This window comes from Culex quinquefasciatus, chromosome 3 (genome assembly GCF_015732765.1).
Source record: "Culex quinquefasciatus strain JHB chromosome 3, VPISU_Cqui_1.0_pri_paternal, whole genome shotgun sequence".
Classification (NCBI taxonomy): Eukaryota; Metazoa; Arthropoda; class Insecta; order Diptera; family Culicidae; genus Culex; species Culex quinquefasciatus.
The window spans coordinates 198,940,532-198,960,892 of record NC_051863.1 but is presented as its reverse complement, the minus strand read 5'-3'; the positions used below and the strand labels follow the sequence as shown (position 1 = coordinate 198,960,892).

Here is a 20,361-nt window from a genome sequence, read left to right as displayed (position 1 = left end):
GATCAAAAATTGGTTGAAAAATTGATTTTTGGCGATTTTTTAAATCGAAGCCCGTCTAGAGGCGGGGTTGGGTTGTAGAGGGTTAATACACTAAAAATTAAGCAAGAAAATTATAAAACAAGCGAAGTCAATTTTTTGTAGAACAAAAAATATTTGGGCAGTAGAGGGTTAACCCCTAACCGATTTAACTCAACATCTCTTACGATTTTCCAAAATTATTTTTTTCTTGTCACCCTACTCCTGGACTCACAAGTTCTTATCTGTAGCAGAAAACCCATGAATTCGTAATGTTTTGTAGAATAATCTCTTGGATTCAAGTATGTATAAGAGTACTGAAAAGCCTCGAAACGCAGTTTTTTGTTTAATCATGATTTCAGAATTACCAAAAGAAATTTATATTTTTTCCAATATTCAAATAAAAAGTTTTTAAAATTTGCCCTTGTTCCTTTAATTTATTTAAAATAATCGATTAATTAGTTTTTTGCCAATTCGTGTGGAACTGCACACCGGTGCAATAAAATTGCATCCAACGAAAGTTTGGCCAGAAGAAGACGAACAAAAAAAAGCTTCGGCTTTGGGCACATTTTTTATAACCACCCTGCTTTGCCTGATAGCTGGCTGCTACCGCTACAGTTAAACAAGGCATGTACGACCCAAAAGTTTGGCGAAATTCTATTTTTCTTCACGTGTTCGCTTCGCTTGTATCCTTCGTTTTATGACACACCGAAAGCAGAGTGGGTATAAATTCAAACGAAAGGAAAAACGCAGACTGCAAACACCAACACACACAGACACAGGTAGATACTAAATGCTCCCTTAATAACATTATTCGAAACGAGAGTGGAAGAAGCCTTTTCCCGGGGAGCTTTTTTTTCTTTCTTTTTGCTCGTCAGAGGATCTCCTTTCCCTCCGTGCCACGTCGAGTGGAACACGTGAGGGAGAATAAATTATTAGTTTGTGTGTGTCTGTGTTTGTGCGGTGCAAGGCCATCATTTGCGAGCGCGACAGGTGAACTCCACACCGGTGTGTGACCCCGTGGGAAAAAATAACTTGAAGTTTTGCAGATCATTGTGGTCTTGGGCGTACAATGATAATTGTATGCAAAATTAGGCAAATTTATACAGTTTGGATGGATTTCGAAATTGTTACACATTCTGTGAAAGCAAGAATCGATGCGACTTCATTCGTTGAAATGATCTTATCTGGTTTCTTACATGTTTACAAGTGAATGAGACTTGGGATATTGTATAATTTTAACTAGAATTGTTTTCATCCAGATTTCGAAAAAACACCGAAAGAAGCTCATTTCAAACAACAGAAACATGAGCCTCCCTCGACGGCCGGATTGTACTCTCAGAAGAAGCTCTTCGGCGTCGAGCGCTTTGACGCATTTTAACGTTAATCGGATCGATCAAGTAACGTTGAACCCACCAATCCTTGATGATTCATGGCGACGGGCAACGACGACCGTTGGGAAAAGATACAATTTGCTTTTTTTTTTCTTTTTTTTTTTTTTGCTGCTGCCAACAAAGCTATTCTCAGCATTTTTGGTCATTCTCCGCTTCATCAGTAAAACGAATGGATGGACAAACGGACGAACATTCCTTTCGTGAGTTGAGCCAGCTTTTGGGAGCACAACAAAAAGTTTCAACTTTTTTTTTTTGGTCCGGCTTAACTTTGTGTGTGTATTTGTGTGAATGCAGTCACGGACTTGCTGACTGGATATAAGGATTTTTGGCTCGCTCTGAAGTCAGCTTCGGGAATGAATAACCAAACAAACAGTAAAGAACGGCCAAGATCACCCCCACAACAACAACAACAACGTCAGCCAGAACACCAACACACACGCACTGCTACCCAATGAAACGCGTAAATCACTGAGCAGTGAATTGTAGAGTATTAAGGCAGTGCGCAAAGTGATTGCCGGTTTGTCGTTCGGGATTTACCTGACTGAATAACAGACGCCCAGGTACAATCTCGGTGCGATTGCAACTAGTGTTTGGCAAACGTTAGCTGAAAAATGGCTTTTATTTGAGTGCAATTGAAGGTGGTCTAGACAAATTGAACAAAAGGTGATTTAAATTTGGTTTTGGTTTCACAAAAAAAAGTCATAAATACAGTCCAGAATCGATTATCCGAAGCTTCGATTATCCGAAGTTCGATTATCAGAAGGTTTGTATGGGAATTCGGATAATCGAATCGCTTTTTTCCCATATTTTTTTCCTACTTTTAACATCAAATTCGAGTTCTGCAATGGTTGATAGTTGATTTTCTATAAAATCACAAATTGTATTTAAGTTTTTTTTTTTAAAGTCTAATATCAAATTTTCAGTTTTTGATTTATGGGTGTTTTGTAAACCGCCTTGAGTCAGGGGTATTAAAAAACACCCAAAAAGCAAAAACTTAAAATTTGGTTAATTGGACCTTTTAAAAGAATTCCCGATTTTTTCAACATTTCATCACTACCATTTTGGCCGCCATCTTGGATTAAAATTTCTAAATCACTTAAGAGTTTATCCGAAGTGAAATTTTGCCAAGCTTTTCAGATAATCGAGTCTGGACTGTAACACACAAAAAAAACAATTCCCGTAGTCGTGAATTGTGTTCATGAATTTGAGGACTACGAAAGAATTTATTCAAAAGTATGTTGCATTTGCACTATGATGTGAATATATTACTTTGTGGCTCTCATATTAGGGTGCGCCAAGAAAGCAAAAAGTTGAGCTAGGTCGGATAGGCGGGCAGAAAATCAAAGCTGTATATCTACAGATGCTCTCCTGAAAATTTCAGCCAATTTGGTTGAGAATTCGAGGTGCCCACTCAATTTAAAGTTTGTATTGGATTTTGGACCCGTTAGTATGGGGAAAACACCATTTTTTACATTTTATTGCATTACAATTCCAAACTTTAACCAAATAACAAATTCGCAAGGAAAATGTTGTCAACAAAAGTTCTTCACCTGTCAGACAATTTTTTTCTGATCACAGTTACCATACAAATAAAAAGGCTATAGTTATAACCTGAGTTGGACCCTGGAAAAACAACTTAGCTTAAACAACTTATAACTAAGCCAGGTGTGCTCAGATCTTTTCGCGATGTTCTACAAAGTTTTTCCCCATAGAAAAATCTATAAACACCTCATACGAAATATTATTTGGTTAAAGTTTGTCTCATATGCATGAACACAATTCACGGTTTCGAAAATTGACAATTTTTCGTCATAAAACCTGTAGTTCGATTAGATTGAAATTGTGAAAAAATAACATTGCATTAACTTAGTGGGTGAGTGTAATCCAGAAGAGAAACGATTCAAATAAATTAAGGGAATACATGTTACAAGTAAAACTGATAAAAAAAATCATACAAAAGAAGTCACCCTACTTAAATAAACAAAAAATACTACAGTTGTGTTTAGAATAAGTAACTATGTCTATTTAAACCTGATTTCCATTTTCGGATTACCAACACTTTTGAATAACTGTTTTTAAAAGGCGTTTTTGTAATAAACAGTGAAAATGAATCCTTAGCAACACAGTTAAACAAAATCATATTAATATTACTTCTGGGAATGAGTGTTTTCTATCAGAAAAAAGGTGTAATTTTACCTCTAAAATGTGTAAATTTATATTTTTTCTGAGTAATGCCACCTTTTTAAACTTAATTGAGATAATTTTATATCAGTAAAGAGTTAATATAACACTATAAACTATTACACCTTCTTAATTTACACAACTTTTTACTGTTTATTTTGTAGTAAAGTGCTATTCATAAATCATATGGATACTTTCTTGAAAAATTTAAGACCACCCCCCTATCGACCACCCCCCCCCCCGCCACTTATGTAGACAATTGTCAAAAAAAAATATTCTTGTATGGAGCTTGGAACAAACGGTGCAATATAAGAGTATGCACTTTACAAAAACAAGATTTTTCCAGCACCAGTCGTGCATGTTTGGCATTTCCGAAAAACATCCATTAACTAGAAATTTAAGTCAAATTTCCATTAGATTTCGAATTCCCGATTCCTTAGCGAAAATAAGTAACTGTGCCAAATCGGTTAATTCCGCCTTTAGACGGGCTTCGATTTAAAAAATCGTCAAAAATCAATTTTCAACCAATTTTTGATCTTTAAAAAGCAGTGGAAAGAAGAACTCTTAAAAATTTAGAAAGTTTATGGGTTGTAAGTTTTACTTCTTTTATGTGACTTTGCCAATGTTTTGAAAAAAATTTGTTTTAGAGCTTAACTTTAGCAGTGTTTTTTACTAACATTTCTTATATTTTAAGTAAAAAGTAGTATGCAGTATTTTTTCTAGTGTCCCAGACCATGCCTTTACGCATTTATTTACAATTTAAATAATGATGGTGCCATTTTCTAGCGCAAAATGTGAAAAACATGCAAAATATTGAAAAAGTTACTGTAAAAACATGAAAAAATAGATAGGCAAAATGTAATGATAGTAGGTGGTAGAGTAGGCCAAATACTACCAAAAACAATCATAAATTAAAGCAGGATAAATGCAGATTAAAATACTAAAATGAAACAACAAAAACATAAAACAAGAGAAGTTAAGTTTTTCGTAGATCAAAAGTTGCTCAAAATGACCTCCTGAATAAGGGAAAAACAAAAAATTTCTAAAAAAAATTTGGGCAGTAGAAAAAAATGTTTTCGCACAAAAACGTTTTCTTAAAATCGGTTATAACTCGTCAGGGTTAGCTCAGATCGTTTTGCAGTCTTCGTCAAAGTTGTTTGTCATTCAATTTTACATAAAAATCTCACACATGACAATAGACCGACTCATTAAGGGCCAACTTTAGGCGGAATTTTTAAATTTTTGCTTTTCACCATACATTTTTGCAATTTTTTTCTCGATTAATAGCATCAACCCTTAAATCTCAACCGATTTGGTTGAAAATTGACACAGTTATTTAGGCCGTTGCCAATATTTTTTGAAGTTTTTTACCTCGATCATGATTACAGTCGGGGGGTTTTATAAATGCATTCTACACCTGTTGTTTTGCAATCATTAGTTTCCAAAATATCTCAAAATTGAGGATTTTTTTTTGGAATTTCATAAAAAATCGAAATATTTTTAAACAAAGCCATGGTAAAAATGAATATCAAAGAAGAAAAATGCATTTTAGATTGGTTTCAGTTAATTAGACTCCTATTTTCATCATTTTTTTAACTACATATTTTGAAAGGGGTTGCCATAATTTTTTTTTTTAAATATTTTCAATTTTAGCTTTTTGGGTGTTTTTAAAATAGCCTAGAGTCAGGGGTATTCTAAAACACTTTAAAAGACAAAATGAAAACTTCGTTTACAGGGCCTTTAAAAATCTCCAAAAGTCTTCAGTTCAACTTATCAACAGTGGTGAGAAGAATAACTTTATAACCGAAACTATTGGCACTACGCCCCCCGGGGCATGGCCTTCCTCTAACGTGGGATTTCTGCTCCAGCGCCTCCGACGAGACAGGAGAAACCGGGACCGACGTTTTACTTCACCATCCGATAGAAGCTCAGTGGATAAGGCGGGAATCGAACCCGCGTCTCATAGCATCATCGGGATCGGCAGCCGAAGCCGCTACCCCTGCGCCACGAGACCCTTTATAACCATTGTATCGAAAAGTATTTTTTCAGATTTATTATGTTTAATGAAGAAAAGTAGGCTGTAGTAGACATCGTACAACTTGTGCTTTAAAAAATCCTCTTTTTGCACATTGTTGCAAATCTACCATTTTTATTTTTTTTTTTTTGTCGAAAACATGTTTTTTCGAACTTGTGATTGCAAAACACTGGACAGGTGTATAATGCATTTTAAAACTCTTATTTAAATCAAATGTTGAAACCTTGCCTGTAATTTATTTATTTTTTTGCCCCTCAAATTGTATTCCATTTTTTCTCGATTGGCTTTGGTCGAGGTCAAGTGGAGGGCAAAAAAACAAAAACTGCAAGGCGAATTACAAATTGCTTTATACATTGTAACAAACTTGTATCAAAATTAAATTAATGAGTACTCAAAGTTTAAGAAAACAAAACTACAAACCTATTTTTAAAGAAAGGAAGGGGATGAATCAAAACTTTTATCGATAGTTCCCGTAGTTTTTAAAATACTGAAAAATGTGTAACAGGAATCTTGGTGCGAAAGCTCTGGCTGATGTGCCCCAATAATTGTTAGATAAATGAAGGAATTTCAGTTGAAAATTCTTATGACCCTAAAAATTCTCGAAATTTACCGCGTTACCACATTTCTGTGAGATCGATGTAACAAACGCTAGGATGGGCTTAAAATTAGTATTCTGTAAGAATCGATCGCCCATTTTTTTTAATGGAAAATCATGGAAAGCATCATAAAAAAAGACTATAAAGTAGTATGAAGCAGACTTGGAAGTTACTGGGCGAGATCCACAAAGCGACTTTTTTGCGGCGATTCTTTGCTTACTTTTTAACATTTCGTGTTTCACAGAAAACGGACTAGAAAGTAAAACAATTCAAAATGCGTAAAAAATACTATTTTTTTCAAATTCGTCCATTGAATAAACTATCAACTGTTGGACTAACAAAAATAATAGGCAAGATTGATATGGAATCCAATAGGTTTATTTATATACAAATAAATATTACAATCTTTTAATGTTGTGCATTTTTGAACATCTGATATTGAATAATAACTTTGGAGACATACCTTCACATCTGCTTTTATCGTTGACTGAGTGATCCATTTTGAAGCTGCGACTAATCCTTAATGTGATTGATTCCTAGTAAGTCACTGTTGTTGTTTTTACTGACCGGAATCTGCACTCTTACTCTTCTTTCTTTCTGAATTAAACACTGGTTCCTTTTTTCTTTTATTCACCCACAAAATACACTATTTATAAACCCCCTTCCAATTCACTTGTTTCGTACATCACGCCATTCTTATCAAATTGATGATTATTTTTTATTGGGAATATTTTAACATTCCAACCGAACTCATTGAGCCGTTTGCCTTTTTTGAATCACCGACTCCGGCCGGCGGGGAAGAAGAAGACGCAACCGGGCTCTGTAACACTAACACAAATAAGCCGCATTCGCAAACACACAAACCAGCGAAAAAAGAGCCCTCGCCGCCGAACAGGCAACACGGAGGAATCGAGGTTAGGACCCTCTTCTTCTTATCCTTCCCGACACCACCACGCCGGAATGAATCCTCTGGAACGACGGCAGGTAACGAATTTCTTCACTGACTCACCACCGAATCTGTTTTTTTTGTTGATCGGCTTCCCGTGGGGCTTCTTCTGCTAGGCCGTTGAGCGAAACCGCGAGTTGCGCACCCGCCACGACATTTCCCGCGAAGCAAACCGCGAAAACTAACGCGAATAATACTTAAACCAAACCGCGCAACCCAGCGACGGACACGAGCAAGACGAAACGCGACGCACTTAAAACGGCCATTCGGATTAAAGTGTTTACACACGCAAAGAGCAGAAGGAGGAGAAGCGGAGAGAACTTTCAACGAACACAACTGACATTTTTGAATGGCTCGGGCCAAGGTGGTTGCAACAAGGGAGGTTGAGCAGGTCAGTGCTTGCGATAGTAGTGGACGTCACAGTCTGTCAACGTTAACATGGATTTTTGAAGAAGAGAAATTAAGGTATGGAGAATGCTGATAGAGTGCGTTGAGCATCGGGCGAGAGCGGACGTCTGGCAACATCGGTCTCGGGTCGTAGTGGTTTTTGCAGTTCTGTTTCAGTTTTATGTTTAATTTTAAGTGTGAAAATGTGTTGAGAAAAAGGAGCATTTTTTTCTGGTGTGAAAAGTGTGAAAGTGCATCTTTATTAGAGAAGTTGTAATTTTTTTTTCTCGAAGAATCACGAATGCTTCATACGGCGGTTTTACCCCCTTGGCCGGATTTCTGGCTAGTTTCTGGGGGCTGAGTAAAAGCAGGTGATCTGTGAACGGGGCTGAGTTTTTTTATTTAGAAAGAGATAGTGATCATTGTGAAAATACAGCTGCAAAATGTTGTAATTTTGTGAAAACCACGCAATTGTTCAAGATGGCGGGCGCGTCGTGGAAAGAATCGAACGGCAAGGCGAGAAAAAGAGCATGAGAGTGATTTAGAAGAGAAGAAGAGCGGGCGAGTTTTGAAAAAAGATTTGAGAGAGCGCTTTGGAAGAGAAGAGCGGGAGAACAAGAACAAATTTGTATATATACAGCAATTCCATTTGAAAAGAGCCTAAACCAAAAAAAAAGTTCTCCGATCGGGCTCAAAATTTTTCTGGGGGTTCCTTGGCCAAAATAATTAGACCCGTATTTTTTTGTTTGGCCATTAGGGTGGCCTACATCGTGCTAGGGTGGTTCAAAAAATGGCAATTTTCGTCATTTTTCGCAAAAACCACTTTTTTCTAAAAATCATATCTCCGCGCCATTTCATCCGATTTTAGCTGTCTTAGACGCAAAAGAAAGGTGATGAGTTTGGCTATTTGGGAAAAATAGTAAAAAGTTCCAAAAATCTAGCTTAACTATTGAAAAGTCGTATGAAAACTTAAAATGGCGTTTTGACCGTGTCTGGACCAATGAGCCTATGTCTGAAAATATTTTTATCGGATTCCTCGGAAAATTTCACATAACATATCAAAAAATTGGCGATGTCGAACCGTACGTTTTGGAGATACGATTTTTTGAAAATAAAAACTGCGTTTTTCGACGCGCCACGCGCAAAAACGGGAAAATGACGAAATCGGCAAAAAATCAACTTTTTTCACTAAAACTGCGATAACTTTAAAATTTCAGCGATGATCTATACATGTCTGGGTACCAAAATTTTCGTAATTGAGAGACGATTTTTTGTGTTGTGTCTTGTGTCTATAGAGTTGTGGTGTTGAGAAGAGTCGGCGATTCTCCGAGTGGTTCTGTGGGGACGAAGAGCAGAAAGAGGAAGCAAGAGAGAACGGTTGTGAGAGTGCCCCTGGAATGACGTCTGATCGAGGTGTGTTGCTGAAAGGAATGTCATGGGGTGAAGCTGTATGTGTGATGCGATGATTGCCACAGACAAGTGGAAATAGTTTTTGTTTTTAACTTAAAGAAAATGACGAGGTATTCTTTTTGAGAGGGGAAAGTGAGACATGAACAAGTGTTGAAAAATGAAACAGAGAAGAAATGCCAGCTCAAGAGTCATTGAAAATGAATCGCTTCATTGATCAAAGCCAACAAACATCGACGCAAGAGGATCCCTCAAATTTGGTGAGCTCGTTCTATGTTGTGTGTGTGCAAATGCGTGTTTGAATGAGAGTGGATAGTGGGCCACGAACTATAATTTCCATGCATTTTCTTTCAGGATAACGTAAATTACAAATATTTTATTTTTATTAGTACAGTTTTTTACGCGTCGGTTAAACTTTAGGATTTTTAAATATAAATATGCTGATTAATCCCATTACGCAAAAAATTATTAAATGCTAACTAATTAAATACTTTTTGAATCGGTCGTTTTAATTTAAATTCTAACTCTCGCATTTAAATAAAACAAATGAATAAATAAATATTTGATGTTCACTCCGCATTGCTGTAAGAGTTTAAATTAAAGATTCTAATTATGCGTTAAATCATTTTTAACCTCGAATTTCGCTTAAACACACAATAATTTATAGAAAAATATATAAACTTCGCTTTACTCTTACAGTCAATAGCTTGAGTTTAACAGCAGACATGTTAAAACTGTGTTTAATCGGCATTGTTTTTAGCTGAGGGAATGGTTGGTTTAGTATTACTACAGACAATTTAATCATGCACGGCTTCGTCGCGTTGTATCTGCCGTGGTTTTAAATCGAATATATATAAATCATGCATCTTTTATACTGTACAATCATCTGTATAAGTTTAATAATCAAAAAACTAAATCTACTTGACTCGCCCGCAATACCTTTCGGGGTATATCCTAGGGTTCTACCTCTCCTACTAACATTGAGTCCAAAACCTCCCTACAAACATCTATACCACTAAGGTGACGTAGGGGTCCCTGCGCACTTTAGATAGGTGTTTACTAACATTCCTTCATTTCCCCGAGGATAGCTTGGACCCGGCGTGGACCCCCCTTATGCCCTGGGCTGTATTACACACTCATCAAAAGATGAAGACATGGTATCTCCCGTGTTGGATTATTGTTCCGGATGAGGGTCTAACACAACCATACCAAACAGAGGGATAAGCGTTGTGGAGCCTTCCGGTGGTGGGGCGTCCTCCAAATGCTAATGCTAATGCTAATGCTAAGAGAAATTAAGGTATGGAGAATGCTCGTTTTTTGAGAAATTTTGCGTAATTTTTCTGCTAAGTGGCCTTTTCAAATCGAGATTATATAAAAAAGTCATTAGTAAAAGTTTAATCGATTTTACAGAATATCTTAACCTTTACACTCAATGCACCTTGAATAGAGTTATCTACGTGCGCATGTATTGCGTGTACGTACACGAAAAAGATTGAGGTTAAATTTTGTACCGGCCAGCAAAACAAATGGCGTGCTAGTGTGCGTGAGATCGGGCTTAGATAACTCTATAGGCGCGAAAGCTCTCAACTCCTGCCAAAGTGTTTATAAATGATGGGTATGCTCGATTTCTCGGCCGAACAATAACAATATTTCTGGAGTTTTTTTAAGGACCAATAGGCAATCAGACGTCAAAATTACCCTCCACTAGAGGGCGCTGAAATTTTGGGTGATGTTTTCATTATATCTATTTCATCATAAAATCGACATTAATGGCAAATTTTACCATTTTCAGGTAAAAAATAAATAGCCAACACCTAACTAATCAATTGAGAATGTAGATTATTCAAGTGGACAAATATTTTTTAAAGTCACTTCTACCATAAAAGCAAAGCTCTGCTAGAAAAATGGTAATTGAAATGATTTTCAAAATTAGCAATCTAACCTCATTCTCGCGTTTTCAATCCGGATCTCAGAATTTTCAATAAAAAAGGCAACTTAGCAAAAAAATCAAAAAGTCAGTCGGTAGAACTTTTTATTTCTTACCTCCTGTTAACTATATTTTATTCCAAAAGATCAATTTTCTTTTAAAAAACCTTCAAATAGTTTTCATTCCCCTTTGCACTTATCGCGCAAAAACGTAAACGTAACCTTGCACCAAAGTTCTTCTACTCGAATGTAGGTGACGAATCGAGTTTTTAGCTTTGGTTTTGGGGGCCTATAAACCCAATTTCCAGTTTTTGCTTTTTGAGTGTTTTTTAATACTTCTGACTCAAGGCGGTTTCAATAACACCCAAAACGCAAAAACTGGAAATTTGGTTTATTGGACCTTTTCAAGAAAAACTCCAGATATGTATAAAAGTAACATTACAAGATTTTTATGGGTCCTAAACGTATGAAGCACATATTTATGAAAAAACGTTACTTAATCCACCTTAAAGTGATTGGTGCCATCCTCACATTCATGTTGTCTTTTAGGTTGTATTTAAAAATTAAATTTAAGAGTTTTTTTTTATTTTTTTAATCTTTTTCATTTAATTTTTTTATATTTGTTTTTACCAGAACAGCAATTTTCAATTCTTTTTTTTCCAACTCTCCAAAATAAAGGAGAAAAGGGGGGCTGTAATTGAATTTAAAGTGCTGATATGCCAACATTAGGTGCACGATGGAATTGCATGCTGTCCCCCCAGTCTTAGTAAATAATGTCTTATGAGTTGTATCGAGAAATTAAAAGTGAGAGTGTGTGCGTGCAACATGGAGTTAAACTTTTCAAAGTGCCGTGGTAATCTTCACAGCAACTTCACAGAAAGTTTAACTCCATGTTGCACACACTCTCACTTTTAATTTCTCGATATTTCAGTTAAAAGCTCGTATAAATCTTTGTCGAGACAAAATGATGTATTCAGTAACATAATTAATACAGACTTTTTCCAGAAGAGACGCAGACACTGCTTAAGCAATGTGGCAACCGCATGCTGCGCGACTCTCGCACGTAGGCAAAAAGACCCGGCCTTTGAGGTTATGCAAAAATCACCCTTTTTGTAGCTACAAAAAAACTTTTTCATTGCATAACTTTAAAAGTACTTCACTAAACAGAATATAATTTAATAGGGTCTTAGGGGACCCCAAAAGGAACAGAATAAGACGGATCCGGTCAAAATCGGTTCAGCCAGTTCTGAGATAATCGTGTGGAAAAAAAATCATGTCTACACACTTCCCTACAGGCATTTTTTCAGAATTTGGCTTCATATTGGTGCATTATCAGAAGTGCTTTGCCCTTTGGTTTTAGGACCCTTTTGTTTTTGACGTGTTTTTTACCATTGCATATTAAAATTAACATATTTTGGCTTTAGGACCCTATTTAAAATGCATATCTTAAGTTTTTCGGAATTTTCAATGTCGACCTAAGTTTTTTTTTAATTTTAATTATTATAAGTTTTAGGTTGTTTGAATACTTTTGATTACAAACCGAATGTAAAATGTTGATATTCTGACTTGTTTTTTTTTTTTTATTTTTATATGGTTGCCCGAGGTTTTGCCTAAATTTTTCGCAATCATGTTTTGCTTAAATTTTTCGCAATCAAGTTCGTTATCAATTACATCAAAATTTGGTCAACATTTTAGCCACTTAAAAAGAAAATCAAATACTGAACACACTGAAATTTTTTTTTGCTTACATCTGCGCTAATCAAGCGTAACTGGTAGAGTTCTAAAGCCATGGCACTCGACGAAACCTGGGACACGAACCTTAAAGTGAGCTTTTTCAATAAAAGCGCTGATGGTGTCGTCAGAATAAAAAATGGGCATATTATTTTCTCCCAAATGTATGCAAAAATATGAACTCATGGAAACTTATACAATTTGCATAAAAAAAATCAATTAATTCAATGTTTGATCGAGTTTTTTTTTATCTCAAGTCATTTAAAAAGCGAAATGCAGTTTAAAATTGTATAAGGCGTACTTAAATTAGAACAAGTATAACTAAGATTTTTAATGATTTTTATTAGAAAAGAAACAATAAATTTTAATAAATTAAGATACATAAAACTGTCAGTTAACCTTATTTACCAATTGAAGTATTACTACTAATCAATTCGATGATAACTATTGTAAAAACCCCAGGCGCGGTAGAGAAATGGCGACACAGCCGCAACAAACATCCCGCTGCCAAGAATCGGCCGGTGAATAATCCACACGATCGAAATGACCACCAGCGCCAGCGAGAATGCCATGGCCAAATTGGTCGACACAGGAAAGCTGGCGTCGGGCACAAACTGACGCAGCAGTCGACTTTGCGCCGTGATGTTCTTCAGAATCGACGCCGAGCAGGTGGCCGAGATGAAGAGCATAATCCAGCCGACGAAGCGCCAGCCCCAGGTCATTATCCGCTTTGAGTTGTGTTCCTGCTTAAAGGTGTCGTGCAGCGATAGTTCCCCTTTCGTTATTAGCAGGACTTTGCGAGCGTTGGTTGCTTCGTACGGGACGATTTTTCCGTTTTCCAGCTTGCCGACCACGGTGTACTGCAAGAGATTTTCAAATTACACACGGGTTTATGAATAAAAGTAGAAGTTTAATTTACCAGAGACCCTTCAAGCCCAGCATAGTAGAATTGAATTCTGATGTCTCCAATCTCCGGATTCCAAATGTCGTTACAGTGGTAATAGATTCCGGTGTGCAGCTTAACCGACGGATCTTCCGGACGAGTATCCGAGGTGACTTCTACGAAAGTGTTGAACTTTCGCTTGAGCTCGTCACTCAGCTCGTACTGGCCAAGGTAAACCCGTTCCGAAACGTACACTTTAGAATCGAGTGGAAAAGTGGTCGGATTGTGGTGGCCATTCCGGATGTAGAAGCTACGCGAATCGACCAGGTCGTCCCGCCAGTCCATGGTGTAGTAATATGTGCGGTCCTCGGCCGTGTGCACCGACGACACCGTATCGCCGTAACGATTCTCCACGGTTTCCTCGATCCATTGGTACATTTGGACGCGTCGTTTCAGCTTGACCGCCTGCACCTGAATGTTGTAATCCGGTTCCGTGAGAGGTTCCCCCGTAACAATTGACCCTTTCAGATGAATCAGCGATCCCTCGAAACGCCTGTCGTACGGATTGTCCGCACTGACGGTGACTGCCTCACCGAAGGCCTCCTCCAAGGAAACGGCAGTCGAAATCGCACGAGCCTGCAATGATTTTCGATTTGAAGGAGCAATTTTTTTCAAGTACAAAAATAAATCTCTTACCTCATTGTAGAAGAGCACGCACGAACTGGCAATCAGCAAAATTAGCCCAATCAACGTCTTCAGCCAGCACGATTTAAGCGTTTCCATACAATTCATCGCCTGCGATATTTGATTTGCTCTTGTTCACGAATTTTATCAGCTGTTTTCATTTAAAATTTCCAGTAAATATTCCCAGACGAGCGACGCCCAAAACAAACTGATGGAAAAATGTTTGGAAAATCAGCTGTTTTTGGCACATAAAAAAGTTTGCTTTAGTGAGGACACCAACCAGAGCTTTTAAACTCGACAGCTTTACACGCTTATCGGGATCTTGCCATAAAAGAATAGTGTTGAGTTTAAGTGCAAAATGTTGCAGGCGAGCTTGCATGCAACTCACACGCTCGCTGAAATAAACCGATATTTGGGTTTATTATACATAATCCTCCACAACTAAATAAAATTTTCTGGAGTTTCTTTTGAAGCTCTAATAAACCAAATTTCGGTTTTGTTTTTGAAAACCCCTGACGCAACTTTTGATGGTTAATTTTTTGGTCATCACTAAAAAAATTAAAGTTAACGCAGTTTTATAGAAAAAAAGTAGATTTTTAGCTTGATTTTTTTTATCTTGTCGAAAAACCCAGTTTTATTTTTTTTAAATCGTATCTTGTAATCCTGTTATTATAACTTAAAATCATTTTTATATGTTGAGTATGTACATGTACACGATGGATTTTAGGTTAAAATTTGTGGTCGCCAGCAAAAACAAATAGTTAGCTAGATATAGATATAGATAACTCTATAACCTTTCATTTGCGTCCAAGACAGCTAAAATCGGTTGAAATTTCGATTATTCGAAGGTTTGTATGGGATTCTTGTTAATCAAATTTGAGTAGTTGGATTGCCAATTGGGTCCTAAAATAAAGCTTAGAATGCTGATATTATTGTTTACAGCTATAAAGCTTATTATTCTGAGTACAATGACCCTTCGTACGACCACAAAGAGTTTAAAATTGATTTTTAAATCAATTTTGAAAAATTAACCTCGCGGTCCTTTTTGACAGAAAAGCTCCTACTTGACAGCTCGTTCCAAGGGAACCATAGTTGATCCATCGAAAAAATGTTGTCTTGTCAAAATTTATTTTTGCATTAAAATGAAAAAAAGTGATCAGAAATGGTTTTAAATGGTGTTTTTTACCGTTGTACATAAAAATTTACATAGGGCTTTAGTACCCAATTATCGTCGCCATTTTAGACGCCATCTTGAATTTAAATATTCTAAATGATGATATGATTCAATCTCACCCCCACCAGATTCCAAAAAAAAGTGTCCACGTGGTTTATGGATGGTCCCAATAAGACAACGCAAAAAAAAATTTTTTTTGTGATTCGGTTATCTGAAGATTCTATTATCCGAAGTTATTTTTTCTACAGCCAAAGATGAGGTTTTAGGATTTTTCAAATAGAGTGTCAATTTCTGATTGTTTTTCAAAAGTTCAGTATTACGCCTTTTTGAAATGTTGGTCTTGATTTCAAAATGTATTTGCATTACAAAATTCGGAGCTGTTTGGGTGAGACCTTACAAACATAAATTTTTCTGTTTGTTTTTCTTTTATCCACTGTAATCTCAGCAACCAGAAGTCAAATCTTCAATGTTTCTTAGACAAATTTAATAGAAAAATTTCAGAATTTTTCGACAGATGTCAAAAAATGTTTGAGTAAGATCTCTATTTGTTCGAAATGTTTTTTAATGATAATCAGCAAATGTGTTGTTCGTACTGGACTATAGCTTAAAAAATGCGGTCTTTACCCTAAAAACAAATAAAAATTTCAAAGATTAAAAATAATGATTTTAGATAATATTTGTGGGAAAAAGTTGATTAAAAAATCAGCAAAAAATGCACTGTTTACAAATTGTTCAACAAATACCAAAATAAAACGCAGACTGAATTTTGCAATGAATTTTGCAATGTCTGTTCAAAATAACTAAAAAAATCGAGAAATTAAATGTGAGAGTGTGTGCAACATCGAGTTAAACATTCTGTGAAGTTGCTGTGAAGATTACCAGGGCACTTTGAAAAGTTTAACTCCATGTTGCACGCACACACTCTCACTTTTAATTTCTCGATAAAATTATTGTGGAAAGTGGCTAAAGCTGCTGTTTTAATATGGTACATATGACGGTACTTGATTATTCCAAACATTTCTTCGATAAAAAGACTTTCGGATCATCGAGTTCGGATTTCTAAATGAGTTTTCTCGTCAGCCCGCAATAAAAAAAAGTTGGTATATTTTTGAATTATATGTTTATTAATTCTCCTCGATGCTCACATTTTTCACATAGGTTCATTCAAATCTACCTATATTTGTTTTGCTTCAACACAAGCAAAATAACTCTTTTTTTCAATTTGTTTTACTGAAATGATTTTTTTGTTTACTTTTTCCTAATTTCTATAATACAACGTCCTATTAGTTAGTGACATTCGCTGTTGTGTTTTTTTTTTGTTTTGTTTATTTGTTATCTCCGGTACATTATTTTAAATATATTTTGCTTCCTGTTTTTATGCTGTATTTATTTTATAAATACAAAATTTCCAACTACGATTACCTCTGCCAGATGCCGCGGGTAAAACAATTCAACTTGCACGTGCGTGCGCACCGCACTTTCTTTATTTTCTGTTTTGTAATTACACGTACATTTTATTCTCCTTCCAATCTCGAAGGGAGTGGTCGGTCACTTCCTCGATCGAACCAACCGAGCAGTCGTGGGTCAAATTTTGACTGAAATTTTGAAAATCAACACCTAAACCTAAGTAGTATCACTGGAAGCCGAATGTGGGGCAGATTGACACACACGACCTGGCTTGGCAATTCGTTTCGATTTGGAAGCGACCTCACCGCACCTTCTTTTTCTGCGCAACTGTGTTCCTTTGAAATGATTAAATTCCTTCGCATTTTTATGTTTGCATTTGTTGACAAAATGATTCATTGAACTCTTTTTAAACAACAATTTTATAACAATAAATTATTAGAGTTTTTTTCTTTTCTTTCTTTTTCCTCTCGCCATTCTCTTATTTAGTTGGTTTTATTTTTCTCTCTTTTTCTTAGCTCAATCACAGATAGTTCAAACACAATCAACTAATTCTCGCGCTCTCTTGTTCTCGTCCTTCCAACGTTTGCTTCAAACTTTAGCTCACATTCAGTTCATCTCTCAATCCGCTGCCAACAAAATAATTAGACCATTTTAGTTTGTTTTTTTGTTGTGTTGCTGCCAAACACACTACTTCTCTATCCAATTTATACACACTTGTTGTTGTTGGGAGAAAAAACAGAACTTTATGTATCTTGAAGGAGCGCTACATTCATTGATTTTTTTTGTTTGCGTTTATTGTTTAGTTTTATCTGCTTCAATTAGACCAATTATTACGTGTTGCTATTGTTTCTTTAAACACTTGTTCTGATTGTGTGGTGAGAATATTTGCCCCCGTCGTCAGTCTAGGAGTGTGTCAGTCGAATGACTGTATTTTTGTTCAACTCTGCTGCTGCTTGATTTGGTAACCATTTCTCCTAGAGTAGACGATCCTGCTGTGAGTGAACAGTGTGAACACCACCGATTGTAGATTTGAGTATTGGCTTGTAAAAATTGTCCTCGGAAGATTTGCTGCAGAGTTAAATTTGCGGGTATTGTCACGTGGTGTGCAGACGATTATTTTTTTAATTTGCTTGAGAAAACGGATTTTTTATTTACAAAATTCTATGGTGTTTAATAAGTAGAAGTAGTCGCGAAACAATAGAAAGGTTTATTTTCTTTTCGACTTGTTGCTAGAATGGAAGAAGGTTCTAATACTTGTTCACGTCGACAATAGCGTTTCGTTTTGCTGCGCTGCCTTTTTTTTGGTAGTTCCGAAAGATTTACTTTTTTTTTTGTTAACTAGCATTGAATCGTTTCCAATAACTGCACAGTATCTCTTGTTTTCCTCTCTCTCTCTCTGCGTACGCCTATAGAATATATTAGCATTATTAATATTATTTACAGTTGTTCCACTAGCATTGAAAACTAAAAGTTAATCCTCTTTAATTTAAAACTTCTAACTACAGTACCATTAATCATTTGTTTTAACGTTACTTTTCTTCCGTTTTGAGGAAAATTGGGGAGCATGATTGGTTTGACCGCGTGTGGGGTTAGTAAATTAAACATTCTTTTCCTCCAACACACACACGTACGACGGCGACAAGCGATTTTTTTGTTTGTTTTTATCCATTACACACAAGTTTTATCGGATTCTCTGAGTACGTACCTAAATAAGTATTGTATTTTTGCTTGTTGTTCTTGTGTTTCTTTAATTAAATATGGCGACTCGGACTTCTGGATGCGATACTTGTACGTGTTTTAAAACTACAAAAAAAGTGTTGACGATAAAATAATGCATTTAGAGAAAAGAAAAAAAATAATAACAAAGTTGGTTGCCTTTGTTTCCCTCAGAACGGTAAATGAGATTTGCTTTTGTTTGCTTGGTAAAATTTGTACACTTTTATGCATTTTTTTCTTAGAACTGCTCCCAAACTGCCTGAAATGAACGAAAGCAGAACATTTTGAAAAAGGGCTGGTTGAGCAATTCTCTGGAAATTTAAATTTGTTTTTGCCTTTTTTATTTGACATATGCTTTGTGAAAACTTACTCTATGTCAAAATAAGTAATTTTATAGAGAATTTTGCATCATTAGCTCACAAAATTTTGATAGTTGTCCATACGAAATTGTTATCAAACTATTCTAAAATTGGTTCTCAAATAATTACTTAAGAAAGCAAAATAAATAAATTCCAACTTTTGAGCATGTACGGAGCCAAAAAGTGGCCCGAATTATCGAAATATGCGTAGATGCAGTTCAGCGTGCAACCCATCCGCATAGCTGCCAACCTAACGGCAATGAAAGAGAACGAAAAAAAAAAATCAAAACAAAGCGTGCGCTGTCAGACATTTCACTCGCCTCGTGGATTGTGTAAACATTGCAGACGTTTTCGTACACTTTTTCCTTGAATAATTTAATTTTGCTTTAGTCTAAAGCTCAGAATATGTTTCTCAACCGACCGACTTGAATTACGCGTAAGTGTGATTGAGTTGTGCTGGAAGCGGTTGGCGTAATCTAGAACAGGACACGACGAAAGCGGACATGAGGTTAATGGGTGGTTGGAAGGTTAATGATCAGCAGCCGCGTCTGGAATTTCATGTCTCATGGAGTCCCGGTTGCGACGCCACAGTGTCAGGGAGAACCATCCTAGAAGAATGTTGAGAATCGAAGTTCTAAAACATATCCAAAATAATGTTTTCAAAGACAGTTTTAATTTGTGAAAATTTATGTGTTCCAGATAATCATTTGTATCGATGAACCAATGATGCAAAATTGTTTCTTTTGACATAGACAGCGTACCAAAAAATCTCGGTCAAAATCAAAAATTATAAAATTAAATTTCCAATTAAATTATTATCCCTGGAGAATTGCCCAGTTAGCTTTTGTTGTATACACATTGTTTCATGAATGTTGGTGGCTTTTTGAGTACAAACACAACGAATATCAACTTATTGCTTGAGCTTATTAGTTTGCTGCGTTGTTGTGCACTTTTCCCCCCACCTTCCCCCTTCGTTAATCTAATCAATGAAATCAGTTGAAAATTCATGGCTTCCGGACACGATCGATGCTTGTCCAAGCTTAAGCTTTTTTCGTGTTGTTTCGGGGGGTTTCACGCACACACACCTTTCAGCTCTCACAATGGTACACAATTGATTTACACCGGCTCTGTTACGAATAGATTTGTTATTTCCTAGTACTACTAATGATTTTACAGCTCTACGGGGGGTTTTGACTTTCGTGCGCGGGGCTTCTCGAGTGGCGTCCGCGCCGCCGCCGGGGGATTGTTCCTGAATGAAGAGGGGGTTTGTTGCAGTTTGAGACACGACACACGACGATAACGGAAGCAACTTAGTGCCTGCTGGTGGCGGCCGCCAGCAAAAGTGCCACACACGTGGCCAGCACCAGGGACGAGCTCGCAGCGGAGATTCGGTACGCGTGGCTCGGGTTGACCGACGGCGTAAAGTTACTCTGCACCTCGTCGGTGATCTCCACGCCTGGACCCCGCCGGCCTGGACCTGCTTGGGTGGAGAGAGTGTGTTGTAGTAACTGCGAAGGGAG

General features: G+C 36.6%; 3 protein-coding genes across 5 annotated transcripts in view; all 3 read right to left on the bottom strand.

Moving 5' to 3' along the window:
* The window catches only part of LOC6031074 (protein ECT2), a 92,312-nt gene extending 84,794 nt beyond the window's left edge, over nt 1–7,518 (bottom strand). For 2 of the 3 annotated variants that reach the window (XM_038261998.1, XM_038261999.1), the window contains exon 1: nt 6,685–7,518. In XM_038261998.1, coding sequence (XP_038117926.1) covers nt 6,685–6,721 — 37 coding nt within the window. In that variant the 5' untranslated portion in view covers nt 6,722–7,518. The remainder of the gene's footprint in view (nt 1–6,684) is intronic. The other variant, XM_038262000.1, reaches the window with a different exon arrangement.
* A 5,422-nt stretch (nt 7,519–12,940) lies between these two features.
* On the bottom strand, nt 12,941–14,421 carry LOC6031066 (transmembrane protein 43 homolog). Its single transcript, XM_038265854.1, has 3 exons — nt 14,198–14,421; nt 13,538–14,137; nt 12,941–13,478 (listed from the first exon to the last, which is right to left on the bottom strand). The coding sequence occupies exons 1-3, from the start codon at nt 14,291–14,293 to the stop codon at nt 13,044–13,046; spliced, it is 1,131 nt and encodes a 376-aa protein (XP_038121782.1). The 5' UTR covers nt 14,294–14,421; the 3' UTR covers nt 12,941–13,043.
* Nucleotides 14,422–16,462: 2,041 nt separating this feature from the next.
* The window catches only part of LOC6031070 (division abnormally delayed protein), a 152,582-nt gene continuing 148,683 nt past the window's right edge, over nt 16,463–20,361 (bottom strand). The window contains 1 exon segment of the mRNA XM_038266462.1: nt 16,463–20,318. Coding sequence (XP_038122390.1) covers nt 20,152–20,318 — 167 coding nt within the window. The 3' untranslated portion in view covers nt 16,463–20,151.